The sequence below is a fragment of the Brachypodium distachyon genome, chromosome 1 (genome assembly GCF_000005505.3).
Source record: "Brachypodium distachyon strain Bd21 chromosome 1, Brachypodium_distachyon_v3.0, whole genome shotgun sequence".
Lineage (NCBI taxonomy): Eukaryota > Viridiplantae > Streptophyta > Magnoliopsida > Poales > Poaceae > Brachypodium > Brachypodium distachyon.
The window spans coordinates 15524318-15543389 of NC_016131.3; the positions used below are offsets into that span (position 1 = coordinate 15524318).

The window sequence follows — 19072 nt, forward strand, 5'->3', positions numbered from 1 at the left end:
TAATGGGCCGCCCCCGGAACAGACACGGGTCTCAAGGGAGTAGGTCGGGTTCTAGCGGGCCTTCTTAGCCGACGACTCCGATGCGTCGTGTGGTTCCTTCTGGCCGCTGTTTACTGAGCGGATGCCGGCGGCGGCCGCGCCGATGATCTGGACTCCGGCGGGAGACCACGCCTCTCCGGCGGCACAACGCAACGCAACGGGTCGAGGTTGGCAGAGCAGGGGATGCTGCTGGCCGGGCCGCTGAGCATCGCCGGCGACCGGAGAGCAGGAGGCCCGATGTGGAGGTCGCGCGCGCATCGGCGGCGACGCTGCCGTCCTTCCAGCGCCCCCAATGCGCGGGTGAGCGGGCTCACGTCCGCGGGCGGCGGAGGCGGGGGAAGGCGCAGGCGGCCGCTCGGGTAAGTAGTGTACTGGCACTGACATATATTTAGAAACGGACATTCTACATGAACTTTGTTTCCAAATGCAAGCGTTCGCTCTGTCCATGCCGACGTTTTCTGCTACAAATTGTGCCAAAACAGCGATTTCCAGAAACAGGTTGAATGGTAATCACCTGAGCTATCCACAAGCGTTGATTCACGAAAATTTGAGGACAAATGAACATCAGTTTAAACTATTAGTGGTAACAACACAGATAAATTAGTTACAGCTAAAACAAATTTAATTATCCTGGTCTTGAGAGGCAGTACGTAAACCCACCATTGTTCATCTCAGAATCAGACTACAAACATGAGATCTACAACTGTATCTTGGATTCTTGTTCTTGTGGCTCCTGTCAATTCTTACCACCATCTGCTGATCCTAGTAGTCAGTCAGAACTCACAACCCATAAGTTCTTTTGCTCTTGCCACAAGAGCAGAGAGAGGCAAGCTGTACTCCATGAATCCCACATCGCCCAAGAAGAGTCTGTAGTTCTCAGCCGTTGACAGTGTTTGTTCTACCATCAGTAGGGCTTCTGTCATCCTGCATTTGTTGAAATAGTCCGCACAATGAGAATTGCACTCCACCATGTATATGGCTTGCTCAAGTATCACCCTCCTGATCCCAGGACAATGAGCACTCAGATTCGTATTTGCATTAAGTGCGTCGACAAGCCTCTTCACAAATCTCTGCATAATCTGACCGTCGTCAAGTTCTCGGATGAAGTCTTCAGGAATGACTTTACATATCTGTGAACTAAGGCCAATGAGGATCTCTAGTTCTGCCCCTTCCGCGTTCATTGTTCTTTGCAACACCTGTAGTGAAATGCATCATGAGCAGTACGAATATACTTCACAACTATATAGTTCAGTGGTAAAAACTACAGAAGTACATGCCAATTTTTCAACAACAACTTACACACAAGAACGTATGCAAATTGGGAATTTCAGTTTCCACCTCTAATAGTGACATATTTCATGAATTTGCAGGATTTACCTCACGCCAGGTATGCGATAGTTCCTTCAGGTCTGACTCTCTGAGCTTGGGTCGAGCATGCAGGCACAAATTACGCAACAGGCTTGCGGCCATATATATGTACCTGTCATCATGGTTCAGGATCGTAGTCTTGAGGTTCTTAACCAACTCTGGTTCTTTCAACATAACGAAGCAGTTGTGGACACTGTCTGTTGTCGGCATTGTCAGGGCTTGCCCAGCGACCTTCCGTAGTAAGCTATCAGCATTGGTACTCATGGTTCCTTCTGCATGAAAAAATGCCTGCATCAGCCTGGTAATGATCAGTTGGATGCGACCGATCTCCTGCCTTGTGTTCCCATCAACAGCAAGGTTTCTGAGGATTCCTGCCACCAACTTCCTTAGCTCCTGGCTTCTCCTGTTGTCTCCTAAGATGTCTGCGAGGTTTCTCAGTATGCAGGGATGTTTTGATATCTTGCACCGCAGCGTTATGCCTATTTCCCCATCAATTCTTGTGAGCCTTTGCAGCACCTTCAGTGATGACTTCAGCAGAACCTTTTGTTGTGCCTCGGTATTTGTCATGTCACTTCTGTTGCTTGTGAATCCTATAACCTTTGGGATGAGGTCAGCTGCTTTGCTGATTTCCACACAGTTGTCCTGATCACAACCAGCAAGACTGTCTATAATTGACATGGCCAATGCAGGTAAGAAGTCGTGGTCTGTCAACAGCTGCTCCTCGGGAGTTGACCAGAACCCTGAAATCTTCTGCCAACATCTGAGCATGCAGGAGTTCTGTTTGTTGATGCCAACTGGCTGAGTTGCGCTAGTTAGTGTTTGTACCAGGTTATCGTTGTCCCTAAGTTCTTGTCGTTGCAATTGGTTATCAGCTACATCCCTTACCTCAGCACGTTCTTCCTCTCGGCTGTCTTCTATATTCGGAAACATATCTTGTTTTTCTTGCTCATCATCCGTGTCCAGAAATTTATTTCCTCTTTGTCTGCTATCAGTGTCAAGAAGTGCTGATACTAGTTGCATTGTGCCGGGGAAAGTGGCAACACGGAGGTTCTTTGCGAGCTCACAGGTGACCTTTGCGGCATATAATCTGACAGTTGCATCCTTTGGACTTGTCCAATCCAACATTCTGATTATTCTGGCCATCGTCTTGGTAGAATTGGTGAGCTTTGAAAGGAGTTTTGCCTTGGTTGGCTCCCTTTGTAGAAAGCTGTTCATCATCCGAATCCCATAGAGCTGATTCTTGGATGCTCCTGAGTTCACAGAATCCATGGCAAAGGTGCTGAGGCTGATCTTCTTTGGAGCAAGCACACCCTCTTGCATGCATTTATCGAAGGCATATGCATAGTACAGATTGACAGATTCCACTCCCCACTGGCCTCTAAATCTGCCGCGACGGACAAGAGATCTCATCGGGATGAACGAAAAGAACTCGAGCGCACAAGCCACAACATATAGCAGTCCTTGTCCAAGCACCATTCCGTAGAAGATTCTAAGAGATGCCACAAGGTTACCATCATAACTCTTGTTGTCCTTAAGCGGTTCAAGGCGCAACAGTGCAAGCACAACACGTACCACTGCTGCTGGAATCTGGAAGTTGCCAAATGACACCACTGCTAAGGCACACACTTGGGTTATTATGATCACAGGGAAGTCCAGGGATGGATCTAGGCGTATCATGAACACCTGCATCCCTAGTGCAGCAATCATGCACAAATTTATAATAACTCGGCGCCAAAATGCTTGTTTTCTGTCCAGAGCACTATTCACCAGTTTGTTGATTCTTGTGAACCGTAGCCTGCTTGCTGTTACTAATAGCACTGGTACAAGTAGTGCTGTGAAAACTATCCATCTGGTCCATGGGTCTATTTTATTTGGATATGGATCATCACTATATATGTATCGATGACTGCGATCTGATAGAGGGGGAGCCATCAGTAGGATTGCAACCAAGGGGCTCCAAAGCGACGTGGCACGTCGTAGTGGATTACATATGTTCAGTTTCAGCCCAGACAGGAACCGACCAGTTGCAAGTACTATTGCCATCAATACAAGCCCAATATCAGACACATAACTTTTCTTCAAAACGATCATAAAAACATCAAAAAAACATAGGGTTGCAATCAGTCCATTCCAGCCAACAGGTCTGAAAGCACCCCTGGTGTTAAAGAACAGTTGGTAATCCACTCTGTTGTTGCGGGTGAACATCCTGAGGTATGTATGGCGTCGTTAAATCATACACACATGATATAATTCACAAACCCAAGATGGTGCATCCAGAACATAATGTTTGTAGGGAAGATATATAGATAGTTAGATATGCAATGATATCCCTATTTCAGTATATGTATAACTCTATAAAACAACGTCACACTTGAAGATAAATATAATTTCAATAGATAACACTGTTTGTGTGTTGTTTGGGCGGTTGGACTACACAGCTAACTTTAATGGCAATGATGTAGGAAGGAGATGAATCATATTTTTCGAATGTTAAAAAAAAAATCAAAACTATTTCCATAGTTTTAGTATCTACTATGCTTGTTTCAAGTGGACATTTTCATAATTTTTTGTTACTGCTGGTTTCATGTTTGGACAGTTCAACTCGATCTATGGCTAAGCCTTGAGGGTAATGCGCAAAGAAGAGATTATAATCTGTAGCAGTTTTCTCAATTCTACTTTACTCATTAATATACCCGGTATTATGTGTTATCTGATTTTATTTTTCTTAAATTGCAGTCACATTTCTAAGGTCCTGTTTAGATCAGAAACTAGAGGTATTTTCCCTTTCCAAAAAGAAAGAAACTAGAGGTGTTTTCATGTCAGTTTCGGTGCTTATAACCCCGTAAGCTTTTAGGTTAACATCCGATCATCCTCATGTCATGGTCATCACTCTGTATGTAACCTACAAACTAAAAATGCAAGAAAATTTATACCATGGTCTAGTTGTATACATATTGCTTAGTGTCTACTGTTTGTTAAAACTATTATGTTGTTGAGAATATATATCATTCTTGTTGTGTTATATTTTTGACAAATTTTAATCTCACGAGTTGGTTTTGTAGTGCTTACAAGATGCCAATTGAATAGTCTGTGATGTAATCATAGATCCGCCATTGCTCTCACCATCCATTCTGCACGCATTGGTTAATGTTAAATTCTTACATTTTTTCAACCTTGCACTTCATCAAAATCAAGACAAAGCCCGTTGTTTCCAAAATAGTTCTAAAATTTGATTGAAATATTTATTTAACTATATAGAAGCATTTATTTATTTATTTGAAATAGTTTTCAAACTAGACTAGAATATTTGATGAAATTCGAGTTGATTTTCGTAAGTACTTTGGTTGAATTTGACAAATATTGTGTCATGTAAATATGCATATTAATGATGTAACTGTTGTTCAACTAGTATGCATTTGTGTTAACTAATCAAGGAGTACATTTTTTTTGACAGGCTAATCAAGGAGTACATTAAAGTGAAGCGAGCATAAGTTCTGCATTAAGCGATAGCATACCTCAAGGCTTCGAGGAGTACGATCGCTGTGGCGTACCAGAAATCATACTGGGAGCCGCGGTCGTTGGGGTCGTCCTTGCCAAGGTCACTGGCGTAGCCGCCGAGCAGGACGACGGTGGCCCAGGTGAACGCCAGCGTGCCCAGCGCGTTGCCCACCCTCTCCGTCAGCGCCACGAACCGGACGAAGCGGTTCAGCCGCCCCTCGGGCGCCGCTGCTCCGATGTGGCCGGCGTGAGGATAAGCTGGTGGCATCGGGACGCGGTGCTCTGCGGCGTCGACGACGTCGTTGGGCGCCATTGCTCGACTTGCAGCTGAGCTTCAATTCCAGCTGGGCCGGCCGAGCGGCGACTGATGGTTAATGGCGAAACTATTAAGGCCAGGGACGCTCGAGCTCGATCTCTGCGGATGCACTGGTGATTCCAGATGTGATTCCAGACCTTGGATTATCAACTCCGAGGACGTACCTTTGCCGGAAAGCATGCCATGCCATGCTATGCGCAGCTAGCGCTGCAAATTCTACTGCATTATTGTATTTGCTGGGAGTAGTATAGTACTCCCTCACTGACTCAAATTTGCCAAACATGATGTATCTATGCCAAGCATCTAGATACATGTAATAAAAGGTAATTAATATGGGACGGAGGGAGCAGTATTTGCTTTTAACTTGTTATTACTTGTGGCATGCACGCGGTGCCCTCGCCATGCTTTCGTTAACCCACCCATACTCCCATAGTACCCACATGCGCACACGTTAAACGGCTACATCTCCTGATAAATTAGTTGGGTTGAGTGAGTGGCCACTGGGCAGAGAGGATGATATATGACGACCTTTTGCCTGTCCCTGGCTGTGATCAGGTGGTTTTCCACTTCCATGTTCGTGTCCTTTTTCCTCGAGCAAGAGTAACAGGTGCCTGGCGCTCTCCCTGGCCGCCGCCGGCGTCGGTACCGGGGTCCATTTATTGCTTGGATTATTTAGCTTCAGCGCACCGTCCGGGCGACTGACCATCGTACTCTTTCCGTCCTGAATTAACTGAGACGGATTTGTATAGCCGTGAAAAGGTCGACCTTCACAACGACCAGTGTCTTAGCGGGAAAATTAGGATCGGAGGGAGCAGCTAGGTCGACCTTCACTGTATCGTTCACTGTCAAAGTGTTACTGCAAATTAAGGCCACGTAGCAGAGACTAGATCATCTGTATCGACCGGTGACACACCATAGAATTGCAAGAAATCTTCCACGGAGCACAGCCAGGTCCTCCTAGTTCACAAGGATAGTCGTCTCCAAAATCGTATCCAGGAGGATCTGAGAGCGTTATGTGGTTAATTAACGAATGAGCCAAGTGACAAAGCACTTATCTTGGATCACCCTCATCCTAATGTATATGACGACGATATTCACCGGATCAATGATCAAAAAAAAACACAGCCGTAGTATTTCGGACGAACAGCCGTTTGCCACCAAGTTTTTTGCCAGTGTAATAACCTCATGCTAGTTGGTTATAAACATGCACTATTTTATTGATGCTTGGCTAACATTACATTCTTAAGTAGTCCTCAGAGCATATTTGCTGCAGATAACTAGTACAGTATTAACTTATGGACAGCCCCTCATCTTTCTGCTTCAAAGAAGCAAAAATATGATTATTTAACTTATTGTACTCCCTCCGTTTTGAAATAATTGACGTGGATTTGCATAAGAATCTATACAAATCCACGTCATTGATTTTAAGACGGAGGGAGTACTTGAACTAACAAACGAGATACTAAAATTTAAAATTATGTTATTTTAAAGTTGCACAATTTGTAAGACTGTAACTTCAACGCTAGGTAATTTGGATTTAAAGAAAAACGGGCAGCCAGAAAAATGAGCAAAATCGAAAAAGGACACGTCGCTTTCGGTTTGATTTCACTTGCAAGCTGCGACTGTGGTAAAAAAAATGTTGCAAGCGGCGACTGCGGGGGAGGAACCGGCCGAGCGGCGCGCCGCCACCACCTCCGCCAGGACAGGGAGCAGCTCAGCACGGACTTCCAAAGCCCTAATTCCACAGGTGCCCTTACCTTCCGCTCACCATCTCTTCCTGCATTCCCTCCCGCTGCCTCCTTCCCGGGCGCCGACCCGCGCTCGCTGCGGCCTGCCGGATCTCCGGCCTCCGGCACCCACCGGAGCGGTTTAGGCCGTTTAAACTTTAAAGTCGCCCAAATCACCAGGCGCAGATAATCCTATGCGAAGCTTCCAGTTAATGGTATCTGGGGAGTGGGGATTGATGCTAGTACTGACTAGGTTGTGGCCGACCGCGATTTCAATCCACGGTTGCTGTGCGATGGGTTGTTTATCGGTATGCTCCCCATCCTGCCATCCGCGCCGCAAGACTAAACTACATGGTGTTACTTAAGATCATGATTCAATTACAAGGCCAAAATTATCGAGTCCCAGGATCTGCAGTGAATTGGTCCCATTTGGACTGCTCAATACATTGCCAAACAAAACACACGGTTGGGTTTGAACTTTAAGGGTATGGAGTTTGGTGCCAAGCTTTTAACGCAGCACTAGGATCATATGTGCACAAGTGGTACGTATAACATTTCATATTGAATCAAAAAGTAGGTTGGTCTTCTTCTTCAATAGCGTTATCTATACCATTTCACGTGTCTTCAGGAGTTCTCCTCAATGACCGGTCTGGTAGGGCCCTTCAGCTCGGGTCTGTTGTATCCATGCTGAGCTTATGATAATGTTGCCTTGGTAGTTTATGCTAAAAACTGACGTTCTGGAACCAGGTGGAATAGTACAGAAACGTCCACAATCAATTATTTACAAACATTTCACGAGAAAGCAATAGCCATTACTAGTGTCTAGTGGTAACAAAGCAGGCGATAAATCACAAAATGTGACGATATGATATGATTACACTATCCTTTCTTTTCACTACAAATGAAAAATTGTTCATTCAAAAAAGACAGTACATATCATTAGGAATCAGATTACAAATATGATATACTTAAAATTATACCTTGCCATTGTGGCTCCAATCCCAGGATTGTTCTTTTTCTCTTTGCAACAATGTACAACTCCTGGTACCAAATCTAAAATTCACGGTGTCCCTTTTGTATTGCAGTGAACAATTTACCGCAGTTCTAGCTATAGATTCTCCTATGACTCACTTATGAAATGGAGAGGGGTGTTTTTAGAAGTCCTTCCTACTACCGTCTACGGATGAATTGTCAGTCACAACCTAGAAGTTCTTTTGCTCTTGCCACAAGAGCAGATATAGGCGTGCTGCACTCCATGAACCCTGTGTTGCCCAAGAAGAGCCGGTAGTTCTCGACCTTTGACAGTGTTTGTTCTACCATCAATAGAGCTTCGTTCATCCTGCATTTCTTGAAGCAGTCTGCATAGCAAGAATTGCACTCCGTCATGTATATGACTTGCTCAAGTATCACCCTCCTGATCCCGGGACAATGAGCACTAGGTTTCTTATTTGCAATCAGTGCATGGACAAGCCTCTTCACAAATCTCTGGTTAATGTGACCATCGTCTAGTTCTCGGGTAAAGTCTCCAGGAATTACTTTACATATCTGCGAACTAAGGCCAACAAGGATCTCTAGTTCTACCCCTTCTGCGTCCATTATTCGTTCCAACACCTGTAGAGAAATGTATCATGATCAGTAAAAATATACTGTACAGCTACATGTTCCTAGTTAAAAGATCTCGAAAAAACACTGTACAGCTATATAGATCAGTGGTAAAAAGTATAGAAGCGCAGGTCAAAATTTGACCAACAACTTCCGTGCGACAAGTCAACAAAATGTGCAAAATGGCAAATTTGGTTTTACACATCTATATTGCACTTGTTGCTTGAATTAGCAGGGTTCACCTCTCGCAAGGTATGAGATATTTCCTTCAGATCTGATTCTTTGAGTTCCGATTGGGCATGCAAGCACAGATTACGCAACAGGCTTGCCGCCACATACATGTAGTTGTCATCATGGATCAGGATCATGGTTTTGAGTTCCTTCATGAACTCTGGTTCCTTCAATATAATCGAGCAGGTGTGGACACTCTCTATTGTCAGCATTGCGAGTGCTTGCCCAGCGACCTTTCGTAGCAAGAGACCAACATTGTTACTCATGGTTCCTTCTGTATCTATAAATGCCTGCATCAGCTTGGCAATGATCAGTCGGATGCGACCTATCTCCTTCCTCGTGTTCCCGTCAACAGCAAGATTTCTGAGGATTGCTGCCACCAACTTTCTGAATTCTGGACTGCTCGTGCCGTCTCCCAAGATCTCCTTGAGGTTTTTCAGTAGGAAGGGATCGTCTGCTATCTCATTCCGCAGTGTTATTCCGATTTTGCCACCAATGCTTGTGAGCTGTTGCAGCACCTTTAGTGATGACAGCAGCAGGACCTTTTGTTGTGCCTCGATGATCATTGTATGATTTCTGTAGCTCGTGAATTCTACAATCTTTGGGATGAGGTCAGCTGCTTTGCTGATTTCTACACAGTTGTCCTGATCACAGCCTGCAAGACTGACTATAATTGACATGGCCAATGCAGGTAGAAGGTCGTGGTTTGTCAGCGGCAGCTCCTTTGGAATTGAGCAGAATTCTGAAATCCGCTGCAAGCATCTTACCATGGAGTTCTGTGTGTTGATGCCAACTTGCTGGGTTGGGCTGGTTTCTGTTTGCAGCAAGTTATCAGCGTCCTGTAGTTGATCTTGTCTTTGCAGTTGGTTACGAGATGCATCCGTTGAGTCATCCTCTTCCTTTTGGTTATCTTCTGTACTCAGAAATGGATCCTGTCTATCTTCTTGCTCATCATCTGTATCCAGGAGTGGATTTCCTCTTCTCGGAGTACTGTCAGCATCAAGAAGTGCAGCTACAAGCTGCACTGCACCAGGGAAAGCAACAACACGCAGGTTCTTCGCGAGCTCACTGGTGACCTTTGCGGCATATAATCTGATAGTTGCATCCTTTGGACTTGTCCAATCCAACATTCTGATTATTCTGGCCGTTGTCTTCGTACAAATGGTGAGTTTTGAAAGGAGTTGTTCCTTGGTTGGCTCCGTTTGGAGAAAGCTGTTCATCATCTGAAACCCATAGACCTGATTCTTGGATGAGTCTGAGTTCACAGAATCCATCGCAAATGTGCTGAGGCTGGTCTTCTTCGGAGCAAGCACACCATCTTGCATGCATTTCTCAAAGGCATATGCATAGTATAGATTGATAGATTCCAGTCCCCAGTTACCTCTGAGTCCAGCAGAACGGACAAGAGATCTCCGTGGGATGAAGGAAAAGAACTCGACTGCGCAAGCCACACCGTAGAGTGTTCCTTGTCCTAGCACCATCCCGTAGAAGATAGTAAGAGATGCCTTGAGGTTCTTATCGTACTCAGTGTTGCTTTTAATCGGATCAAAGCGCAGCACTGGCAGCGCAACACGCAGCACTGCTGCTGGAACCTGGAAATTGCCAAATGACACCACCGCTAAGGCACACGCTAGGATTGTGATGGTAAAAGCCCTCTCAATTGGATCAAGCATGCACAAATGCGTTACGAGAGCACCAACCATGCACAAGTACAGAATAACCTGACGCCAGAATACATGTCTGCTGCCTAGAGCACTGTCCACTAGTTTGACGATCCTTGAGAACCTTAGCCTGCTTATTGATACACACTGCCACAAGTAGTACTGTGAACACCAAGAATCTGACGAATGGTTTTTGGTGTTGATCATGACCATATATGTATCGCTGACCGCGGAATGTTAGAGAGGGAGCTAGCAATATGATTCCAACCACAGGGCTCCATAACGACGTGGCACGGCGTAGTGGATTACATATGTGTAGTTTGAGCCCAGACACAGACAGGAACCAGCCAATTACAAGTGTAGTCATCGCCAGAGTCCCCAATATCACCAAATTATCAAGTACCCTCAGGAGGATCACCGAAACATCAAAAAGGCATACCATGACAATCAGTCCAGTCCAGCCTATAGGTCTAAAAGCACCTCTGGTATTGAAGAACAATTGGTATTCCATTCTGTTTTTGCGGGTGAACATCCTGATCAAAAGTATGCAAAAGGTGTAATCAAATGAAATGGACATCATATATAAGTCAGAAAGAAGTAGCCAGGAGCAATGAAAACTTGGTTTTCCCTTTTTGTAACTCGATCTCTCACCCGCTATGTGCATATATATTAATTTGCATACCATGCAGGTTAATTTCCAGGAAAATACCTTGCGGCTTCAAGGTATACTATCGTTGTCGCAAACCAAAAGTCATCTTCGGAGCCGAGGTCCTTGGCGTAGCCTCCCAGCAGGACGACGGTTGCCCAGGTGAAGGCCAGCGTGCCCAGGGCGTTGCCCACCCTCTCCATCAGCGCCACGGCACGAATGAAGCCGTTCAGCCACTTCTCTGGCGCCTTATTATTGGATGACTTCCCGGGGTCTGTTGCCGGTGCCTTGTTGGACCAGCCCCTGGCGTTGGCTGCCGGCATGTGCACACGGTGCTCTGCGACGTCGTCTGCCATGTGCGACGAATCGCTTCAAGTCGTCGCCCGTGTGAGTAACGGAGCAATGGTACATCGATCCATCGGTATCGATCAAGTAAATACATGCGAAAGTGTGTTGAGTCTTCAGGGAAGTCAATCAACCAAACCACCCAGCGGGTTCCCTCCTTAGAAAAAGAAATCACTATCAGGTGGCAGCTAGCCCCATTAAGTTTTTTTTTTACTTGCCGGCCATACATGTAGTTCTTATTAATAATAAGGCCGCATGCATTGTTTCGTTGTTGCATTTGGCATCACAAGTGGCACCTCCTCTTGTTTGTTTGACATCACAAATGTACATTCATGCTCCGGTCAACAAGGCAAGAAGGTGAGCAGTAAACGTGTAAATCATCGCCGAGTTATAGATCATATAGAACTGTTCAGTGGTTTTTATTATGAAATTACTAGTACTCAGTAGTGTTCAATTAATGGCCAATTGCGACGCCGGGAGCAGAGTTTTCAATATCTGTAGTGTTGTAATTATAAACCACGAATTTACCATGTCTTTAGCAGACATCTGCCTTCATGTCAACTTTGTGTTTTGTTTCTGTTCTAACAAGGTCGGGCGGCAGAAACCTCTTCAAGGCCATGTGATTCGCGACTGGAACGGAATTCTTGTGGGCTGTGCCAATGGAAGCCGGCCTGAGCCGCGCCGCCGCCTCCGCTAGGGCAGGGAGCAGCTCGTCGTGGTCTTCCGACTCCCTAAACTCCACAGGTGCCCTTACTTTCCGCTCCCGTCTCTTCCACTCTTTCCGCGATCCCTTTTCCGTCCGCCTTCCGCGCTCGCCTGCGACTGCGAAGCCGCCGGATCTCCGGCCTCCGGCACCAGTCGGAGAGGTTTGGGCCGTTTATTGCCAAGCTGTAGGTCCCGAAATCGGCAGCGCGGCTAATCGATGTAGAACCTTCCAGTTAGTGGTATCCGGGGATTGCTACTGTACTAACTAACCCCTGTTGGGGCCAACTGCGATTTACAGTAGTGTTGCTGTGCGGTTCGTTGTTACTTAAAATCGTCATGTTCCCAAATCATGGAGTCTTAGTATCTGTACTGAATTGGTCACCTCTTGACTGCTCAATGCATTGCCAGACAACGCTGCCGGGCTTGAACTTTAAGGATGTGGAGTTTGGTGTTGAGCTGGAAATGTAGCACTAGGATCATGATTCATGTACAACAGCACATGTGGTTTAGCATTTAACACAATGCAGCTCTAGGATCATGCACAGGTGGTAATTTTGCTGTAACTTTATGCACAGGTGGCACTCACCCGAAACGTCCACAAGCATTGATTTACAATTATTTGAAGACAGATGATGAATATGCATTAAAAAACTAGTGGTCACAAAGCAGACAAATAATTACAGATAGAAGTTGAACAATATGATTTTAGTTACAATATCCTTTAATTTTACTAGAAATGGAAATATTGTTCATCTAAAGAAGACAGTACACATCATTAGGAATTAGATTACAGACATGATATATCTACAACTATATCATGCCGACTCCAATCCCAGGATTGTTCTTTTGCCCTCGCAATCTGCCGCTCTTGATATCAAATATAAATTGATGGCATCCCTTCTTGAATTGTAATAGAAAATTCACCACAACTGTAGACGTAGATTCTCTTACAACTCACTTATAAAATGGGGAAACTGACTGTGTTCTACTACCATCAGTGAATGAATCATTATCAGTCGCGACTCACGACCCATAAGTTCTTTGCTTTTGCCACAAGAGTAGATATAGGCATGCTATATGCCATGAACCCTTTGTTGCCCAAGAAGATCCTGTAGTTCTCATCCTTCGACATTGTTTGTTCTACCGTTGACAGTGCTTCTATCATCCTGAATTCGTTGAAACAGTCTGCATATTGATAATTGCAATTCTCCATGCAAATGACTTGCTCAAGTATGACCCTCCTGATCCCAGGACAATGAGCACTAGGTCCGTCATTCAACACGATGACAAGCCTCTTCACAAATGCCCGCTTAATTTGACTGTTGTGTAGTTCTCGGGCAAAGTCATCAGGAACGATTTCACAAATCTGTGAACTAAGGCCAATGAGGATCTCTAGTTCTGCCCCTTCCATGTCCATTATTCTTTTGAACATCTGTAGTGAAATGTGTCATGATTAGTAGTAATATAATGTACCACTACACCTATATAGTTCAGTGATAAATAACCACGCAGAAGTAAAAAAATGCATGTCAAACTTTCACCAAAAACATACACACAAGAGCAAATGAAAATTTCATTATCCACCTCCAATAGCGCACTTGTTGCTTGAATTAGCAGGGCTCACCTTTTTCAGGGGATGGTGTAGTACCTTCTTGTCCGATTGTGTGAGATGGAGTCCAGCGTGCAAGCACAGATTACGCAACAAGCTTGCAGCCACATATATGTACTTGTCATCATTGGTCAGGATCATAGCTGTGAGTTTCTTAATGAACTCTGGTTCCTTCAAAATAACAAAGCAACTATGCTCACTCTCTGTTGTCAGCACTGCCAGTGCTTGCCCCGCAACCTTCTGTAGCGAGTGATCAGCATTGGTACTCGTGATTGCTTCTGCACTTAGAAATAACTGCATCAGCATGGTAATGATAGGTTGGATGTGACCAATCTCCTGCCTTGTGTTCCCATCAACGGCAAGATTTTTGAGGATTGCTGCCACCAACTTTTTAAATTCCTGACTGCTCATGCTGTGTCCCAAGATCTCTGTGAGGTTTCTCAGCAGGAAGGGGTGTTTTGATATCTTGTACCTCAGTGTTATGCCGATTTCCCCGTCAATGCTTGTGAGCCTTTGTAGCACCTTCAGTGATGACTTCAGCAGGACCTTTTGTTGTGCTTCGGTATTCATCGTGTCACTTCTGTAGCTTGCAAATCCAATGATCTTCGGGATGAGGTCAGCGTCTTTACTGATTTCCACACAATTGTCCTGATCATGGCCAGCAAGACTGCCAATAATTGCCATTGCCAGTGCAGGGAGAAGATCATGGTCTGTCGACAGCTGCTCCTGGGGAATTGACCAGAATTCTGAAATCCACTGCTAGCATCTGAGCATGCAGTTCTGTTCGTTGGTGCCAAATGGCTGGGTTGACCTGGCTTGTGTTTCCACCAGGTTACCAGTCCCCAACAGCTGGTCTCGTCTTTGCTCTCGGTTATCAGCTACATCCCTTACTGCGTCGTGTTCTTCATCTTGGCTGTCTTCTGTATTTAGAAATGGATCTTGTTTTTCTTCATCAACAGTATCGAAAAGTGGGTTTCCTCTTTTCGGTCTGCCGTCAGCGTCAAGAAGTGCAGATAAAATCTGTACTGTACCAGGGAAAGTGACAACAGAGAGGTTCTTTGCAAGCACAGAGTGACCTTCGCGGCATATAATCTGACAGTTGCATCCTTTGGACATGTCCAATCCATCATTCTGATTATTCTGGCCACCGTCTCGATAGAATTGGCAAGTTTTGAAAGGAGATGTGCCTTGGTTGCCTCCCTTTGCAGTAAGCTGTGCATCACTTGAATCCCGTGGAGCTGATTCTTGGATGAGTCTGAGTTTATAGAATCCATGGCAAAGGTGCCCAGGCTGATCTTCTTTGGAGCAAGCACGCCATCATGCATGCATTTATCTAAGGCATATGCATAGTACAGATTGACAGATTCCACTCCCCACGGTCCTCTAAATCCGCTAGAATGGACGAGAGATCTCCGAGGGATGAACGAAAAGAACTCGAGCACACAAGCCCAAAGATAGAGCAGTCCTTGTCCAAGCACCATTCCGTAGAAGATTCTAAGAGATGCCACTAGGTTACCATCGTAAGCATTTCTGTCCTTAAGCTTTTTGAGGCTCCACAGTGCCAGAAATACACGCACCACTGCTGCTGGAATCTGGAAGTTGCCAAATGACAGCACTGCTAGGGCACCCACTTGGATTATTAGAATGACAGGAAACTTCTCATGTGGATCTATGCCTAGCATGATCACCTGTGTCCCTAGGGCCGCAATTATGCACAAGTTTAGGAGAACTTGACGACAAGTTCTTTTCTTGCTGCCCAAGGCTCTTTCAACTAGTTCGCTGATTATAGGGAATTGCAGCCTGCTTATGGTTACCAATATCACTGGCACAAGTAGTGTTGTGAATATTATCCACCTGATTGATGGTTTTATTTCATATTTATCATCATCTGGGTTGTCGCTAACGTGAACAGATAGAGGAGGAACCATCAGTAGGATTGCAACTAAGGGGCTCCATAGCGATGTGACCCGGCGTAGCCGTTTGCCTACGTGCAGGTTATGCCCAGACAGGAACCGGGCACTTGCAAGTGTTATTGTCATCAATAGAAGGCCCATACTAGACAGATAATCTTTCTTCAGTAGGATCATGAAAACATCGAAAAAGCATAGGGTCATAATCAGTCCATTCGTGCCAACAGGTCTGAAAGCACCCCTGGTGTTGAAGAACAGTTGGTAATCCAGCCTGTTGTTGCGGGTTAACATCCTGAGGCATGTATATATATGGGCATCATTAAATGGACATAATATAGATCACAAATTCAGATCATAACGTTCGTAAGAAAGACAGGCATGCAATTTGGTGGCACTGATAGATACAGGGAAGAAAGAGGTAGACAATACTTCCTCCGATCCAAAAAAAATATCGCCCATTTTATACTAAGTTAGTATAAAATTTGTACTAAGTTGGCGACACTTTTTATGTATCTGAGAAAGTATGTCTTTTTTAAAACAAAAGCTAGTTTCGACTTTCAAGATGGAAGTTTTCAATACATACCATATTTACTTAGTTTCAGCTTTCAAGTATGAATCGTAATACTTCTCATAATGGTTTTTTAGCAAGTTATCTTAAGCATTTTGCTGACGTGGTACACAATTAGTGAGAAAACCGTTCTTACGTTAGCGACTGTCTTTTCACACTATTATTAAATAAATGCTACTCTCCTGACCCAAAACTTTGTACTAAATCTCCGACACCTTATTATGGATCGGAGGACACTAAGAGACGATGTGAGATGGTCTCCTTAGTGTCCTTGTACTTTAGATAGACACTAAGAGACAATGTGAGATGGTCTCCTTATCATTTATTATGGGCTTAAGGACAACATCTAAGAGACGATCCATTATGGCCTGTGGGAGACCTAATCTTTGATGAAAAATTAGTTATGGAGTTTATTGGTATTTTTTGTATATCCTGAGATAATTGTTACCACTATTTACTGGAGTACTCCATCCGTTCCAAGATGTATGGTGTATAACTTTTGTTGATTGTGAAACTTTCTAAGGTTGACCAACTATATAACAGAAATAATCAACATCTATGAGGTCAAATGATGATCATCACTATTGTGAAATATATTCACATAATTAATATCTTAGTTTGGCACTCCATATGTCGATATTTTTTGCTATATATAAGTTAGGACAAATTTCAAATCGAGTTGACAGTTAATAAAAGTTAAACGCCATACATTTTGAAACGGAGGATGGAGTAGCATAATTTCGAGGGACAAGAAGACGCAAGCAGTTAAAATAGTTTGCGACAGTACCTCGCGGCTTCGAGGAATACTATGATCGTGGCAAACTTAAAATCCATCCTCGTGGGAGTTCAGGTCCTTGGCGTAGCCGCCGAGCAGGACGACGGTGGCCCAGGTGAAGGCCAGCGTGCCCAGCGGCCAGCGCGTTCCCCACCCTCTCCATCAGCGCGATAGAGCGGACGAAGCCGTTCAGCCACTTCTCCGGCTTGGCTGCTGCGGCGGCGGACGCCATGGGTGCCGCCGATCCGCCGCCGTGAGCCGGCATCTGGAGGCGGTGCTCTGATCCCCCGCCGGCGCCGCTGGGCATATTGCTTAATTAGACGCCGCCGAGCTGGGAGACAACGCGCTGCTAGGCGGCTAGCTCAAGTGCTCAGGCCGCCTTCGATCTCAACGGCGATGTACTTAACTTAATTAACGAGGTTGATTAAGGGAACGGCTAGAGGCAGATTAACACGCAAAGGATCGGATGCCATCCCATCCAGGCATCCATTGATGCAAAGTTTGATTAATTAAGGTCTAATTAGAACATGGTACTACTCGTTAGTGAGTGGCAACTTTCTTTCTCGGAACATGCGCGCTAGCTGCAAGTTCTGTTGCTGATTGCTTTGAACGCTGCCCGGCCTCACGCGCCACCGTCCGTTTCCCACACGAGCTAGCTCACGTTTGTGAGTGCCAACTTTTTCCCCGGGTCATGTGACCTGAACTGAAACAATGGTCAATGTAGCGCATTTGTTCACTTCGCCTCCACCTCTAACGATCTATTTAGATCACATCCAGATTAGTCACAACTCATTTTCTCTAAGTTTATACAACAATATAGAAAAAAAAGATCAAAATTTACAGCACTAAAACAGTTTCATTGTATCCATAAAAAATAAGTATGCACATTGTATTTATTTTGTATTGTATCACGCTAATATATTTTTACATAAACCTAGTTGAACTTTTCTAAATTTTAGAGTAAATTATATAAAACCACCACTTTTGGGATAGGTTACCACCATGTTGATTTTTTGTTGCGCGGAATCACCACTTTTGGTGTAGTCTGTTGCTCCGAGTTCAAACAGTCGAATTTAGATGTTCAAACCGGTTCTGGCAACATAAACCCACCAGTTTGTTTGTGTGGCGACGGCGGAGCTCACTAGAGAGGAGGAAGACGGCGAAGTTGGCGGAGCTCTGCTCGGTGCACGGTGAAGGGGCCTCATCACCGCGATCCACGGCAAGGCATCGAAGTTGGCTCCGTCAGCGCCGAGGCGACCATAACGATGGTGGTGTGACAAGGATCTCGTGGAGGCGGCGGAGGAGCGCCTGGGCGTGGGAGGTCCGAGCCACGGCGTCTTCGGTTCCATGGTGTTGACGTAGTTCTCTGGGATGAGACAACCGGACTGGGGAGTGGCTGAAACGGTGGCGGGTGCTTCACCTGAGTTGGAGAAGAAGGGTCCGGCGCGGCGGATTTGAGCGCGCTCGGACCTCTGGAAGGGCGCGACAAACTCAGGGCGGCGCAGCGTGGCTTCTAGGCTCGGTGCAAGGGCGAGTGAGGCGGCGGACGAGTTTGCCGTGGGAACATGTGTCGCGAATGGGTCCGTGTTGTCACAAATCAGCTTAGCGACTAGATTCAACTGTTCGGGTTCGGATTTACACCTTAGATGGTTTGGTTACCCAACCTAATCTCCAAAAATGATGGTTTTGCGCTGTTTACTCTAAATTTTTTCCTATTTAGAGACAGAAGAAGTCTTTTCTTTGACACGAGAAGAAGTATAAATTAGACAACAGTGATTTGGGAAGCGGCGACAGCGGGGAGGAGCTAGCCGGTCGAGCCCCTCGACGGGCCGCGGCCACCAACTCCACCACGGCAGCGAGCAGCTCGACGTGGACTTCCAACACCCAAACTCCGCAGGTGCCCTTTACGTCTGCTCCCGTCTCTTCCAATCTTCCTGCATTCCCTTTTCCGCCCGCCGCCTTCCGCGCTCGGTGCGTGCGAGAGCCGCCGGATCTCCGGCCTCCAACACCCCATCGGAGAATATTAGGCCGTCTATTGCCAAGCTTTAGGTCTCAAAGCCGCCCAATTCGGC

General features: G+C 45.5%; 2 protein-coding genes and 2 pseudogenes across 6 annotated transcripts; 1 reads left to right on the forward strand and 3 right to left on the reverse strand.

Annotated features, from left to right (window-relative positions):
• The first annotated feature begins 38 nt into the window (after positions 1–38).
• LOC112269957 lies at positions 39–5573 on the forward strand. Of its 4 annotated transcripts, XM_024457528.1 has the most exons (4): positions 39–398; positions 1410–1426; positions 4144–4181; positions 4862–5573. In XM_024457528.1, the coding sequence occupies exons 1-4, from the start codon at positions 223–225 to the stop codon at positions 4880–4882; spliced, it is 252 nt and encodes an 83-aa protein (XP_024313296.1). In that variant the 5' UTR covers positions 39–222; the 3' UTR covers positions 4883–5573. The 4 variants fall into 4 exon arrangements, 2 of the variants coding, with proteins under 2 accessions (XP_024313296.1, XP_024313295.1); XM_024457527.1 differs by lacking the exon at positions 4862–5573 and having other exon boundaries at positions 4144–4855; XR_002962227.1 differs by lacking the exons at positions 39–398; positions 1410–1426 and adding an exon at positions 3479–3618 and having other exon boundaries at positions 4862–5559.
• On the reverse strand, positions 613–5247 carry LOC100833744. Of its 2 annotated transcripts, none has more exons than XM_024457526.1 (3): positions 4923–5247; positions 1417–3613; positions 613–1235 (listed from the first exon to the last, which is right to left on the reverse strand). In XM_024457526.1, the coding sequence occupies exons 1-3, from the start codon at positions 5216–5218 to the stop codon at positions 813–815; spliced, it is 2916 nt and encodes a 971-aa protein (XP_024313294.1). In that variant the 5' UTR covers positions 5219–5247; the 3' UTR covers positions 613–812. The 2 variants fall into 2 exon arrangements, with proteins under 2 accessions (XP_024313294.1, XP_014751084.2); XM_014895598.2 differs by lacking the exon at positions 4923–5247 and adding an exon at positions 4144–4162 and having other exon boundaries at positions 622–1235; positions 1417–3618.
• A 2462-nt stretch (positions 5574–8035) lies between the features above and the next one.
• On the reverse strand, positions 8036–11444 carry LOC100834055 (annotated as a pseudogene).
• Positions 11445–12852: 1408 nt separating this feature from the next.
• LOC100834361 lies at positions 12853–18897 on the reverse strand (annotated as a pseudogene).
• Between the last annotated feature and the right edge of the window lie 175 nt (positions 18898–19072).

Coding starts and splice junctions, on each gene's coding strand:
- LOC112269957 (XM_024457527.1), top strand. CDS start 223: ATGCTGCTGGCCGGGCCGCTGAGCATCGCCGGCGACCGGAGAGCAGGA.
- LOC100833744 (XM_024457526.1), bottom strand. CDS start 5,218: ATGGCGCCCAACGACGTCGTCGACGCCGCAGAGCACCGCGTCCCGATG. Junction 3,614..4,922: donor GTACTCCTCGAAGCCTTGAG/GTATGCTATCGC, acceptor TACATACCTCAG/GATGTTCACCCGCAACAACA. Junction 1,236..1,416: donor TATCGCATACCTGGCGTGAG/GTAAATCCTGCA, acceptor ATTTCACTACAG/GTGTTGCAAAGAACAATGAA.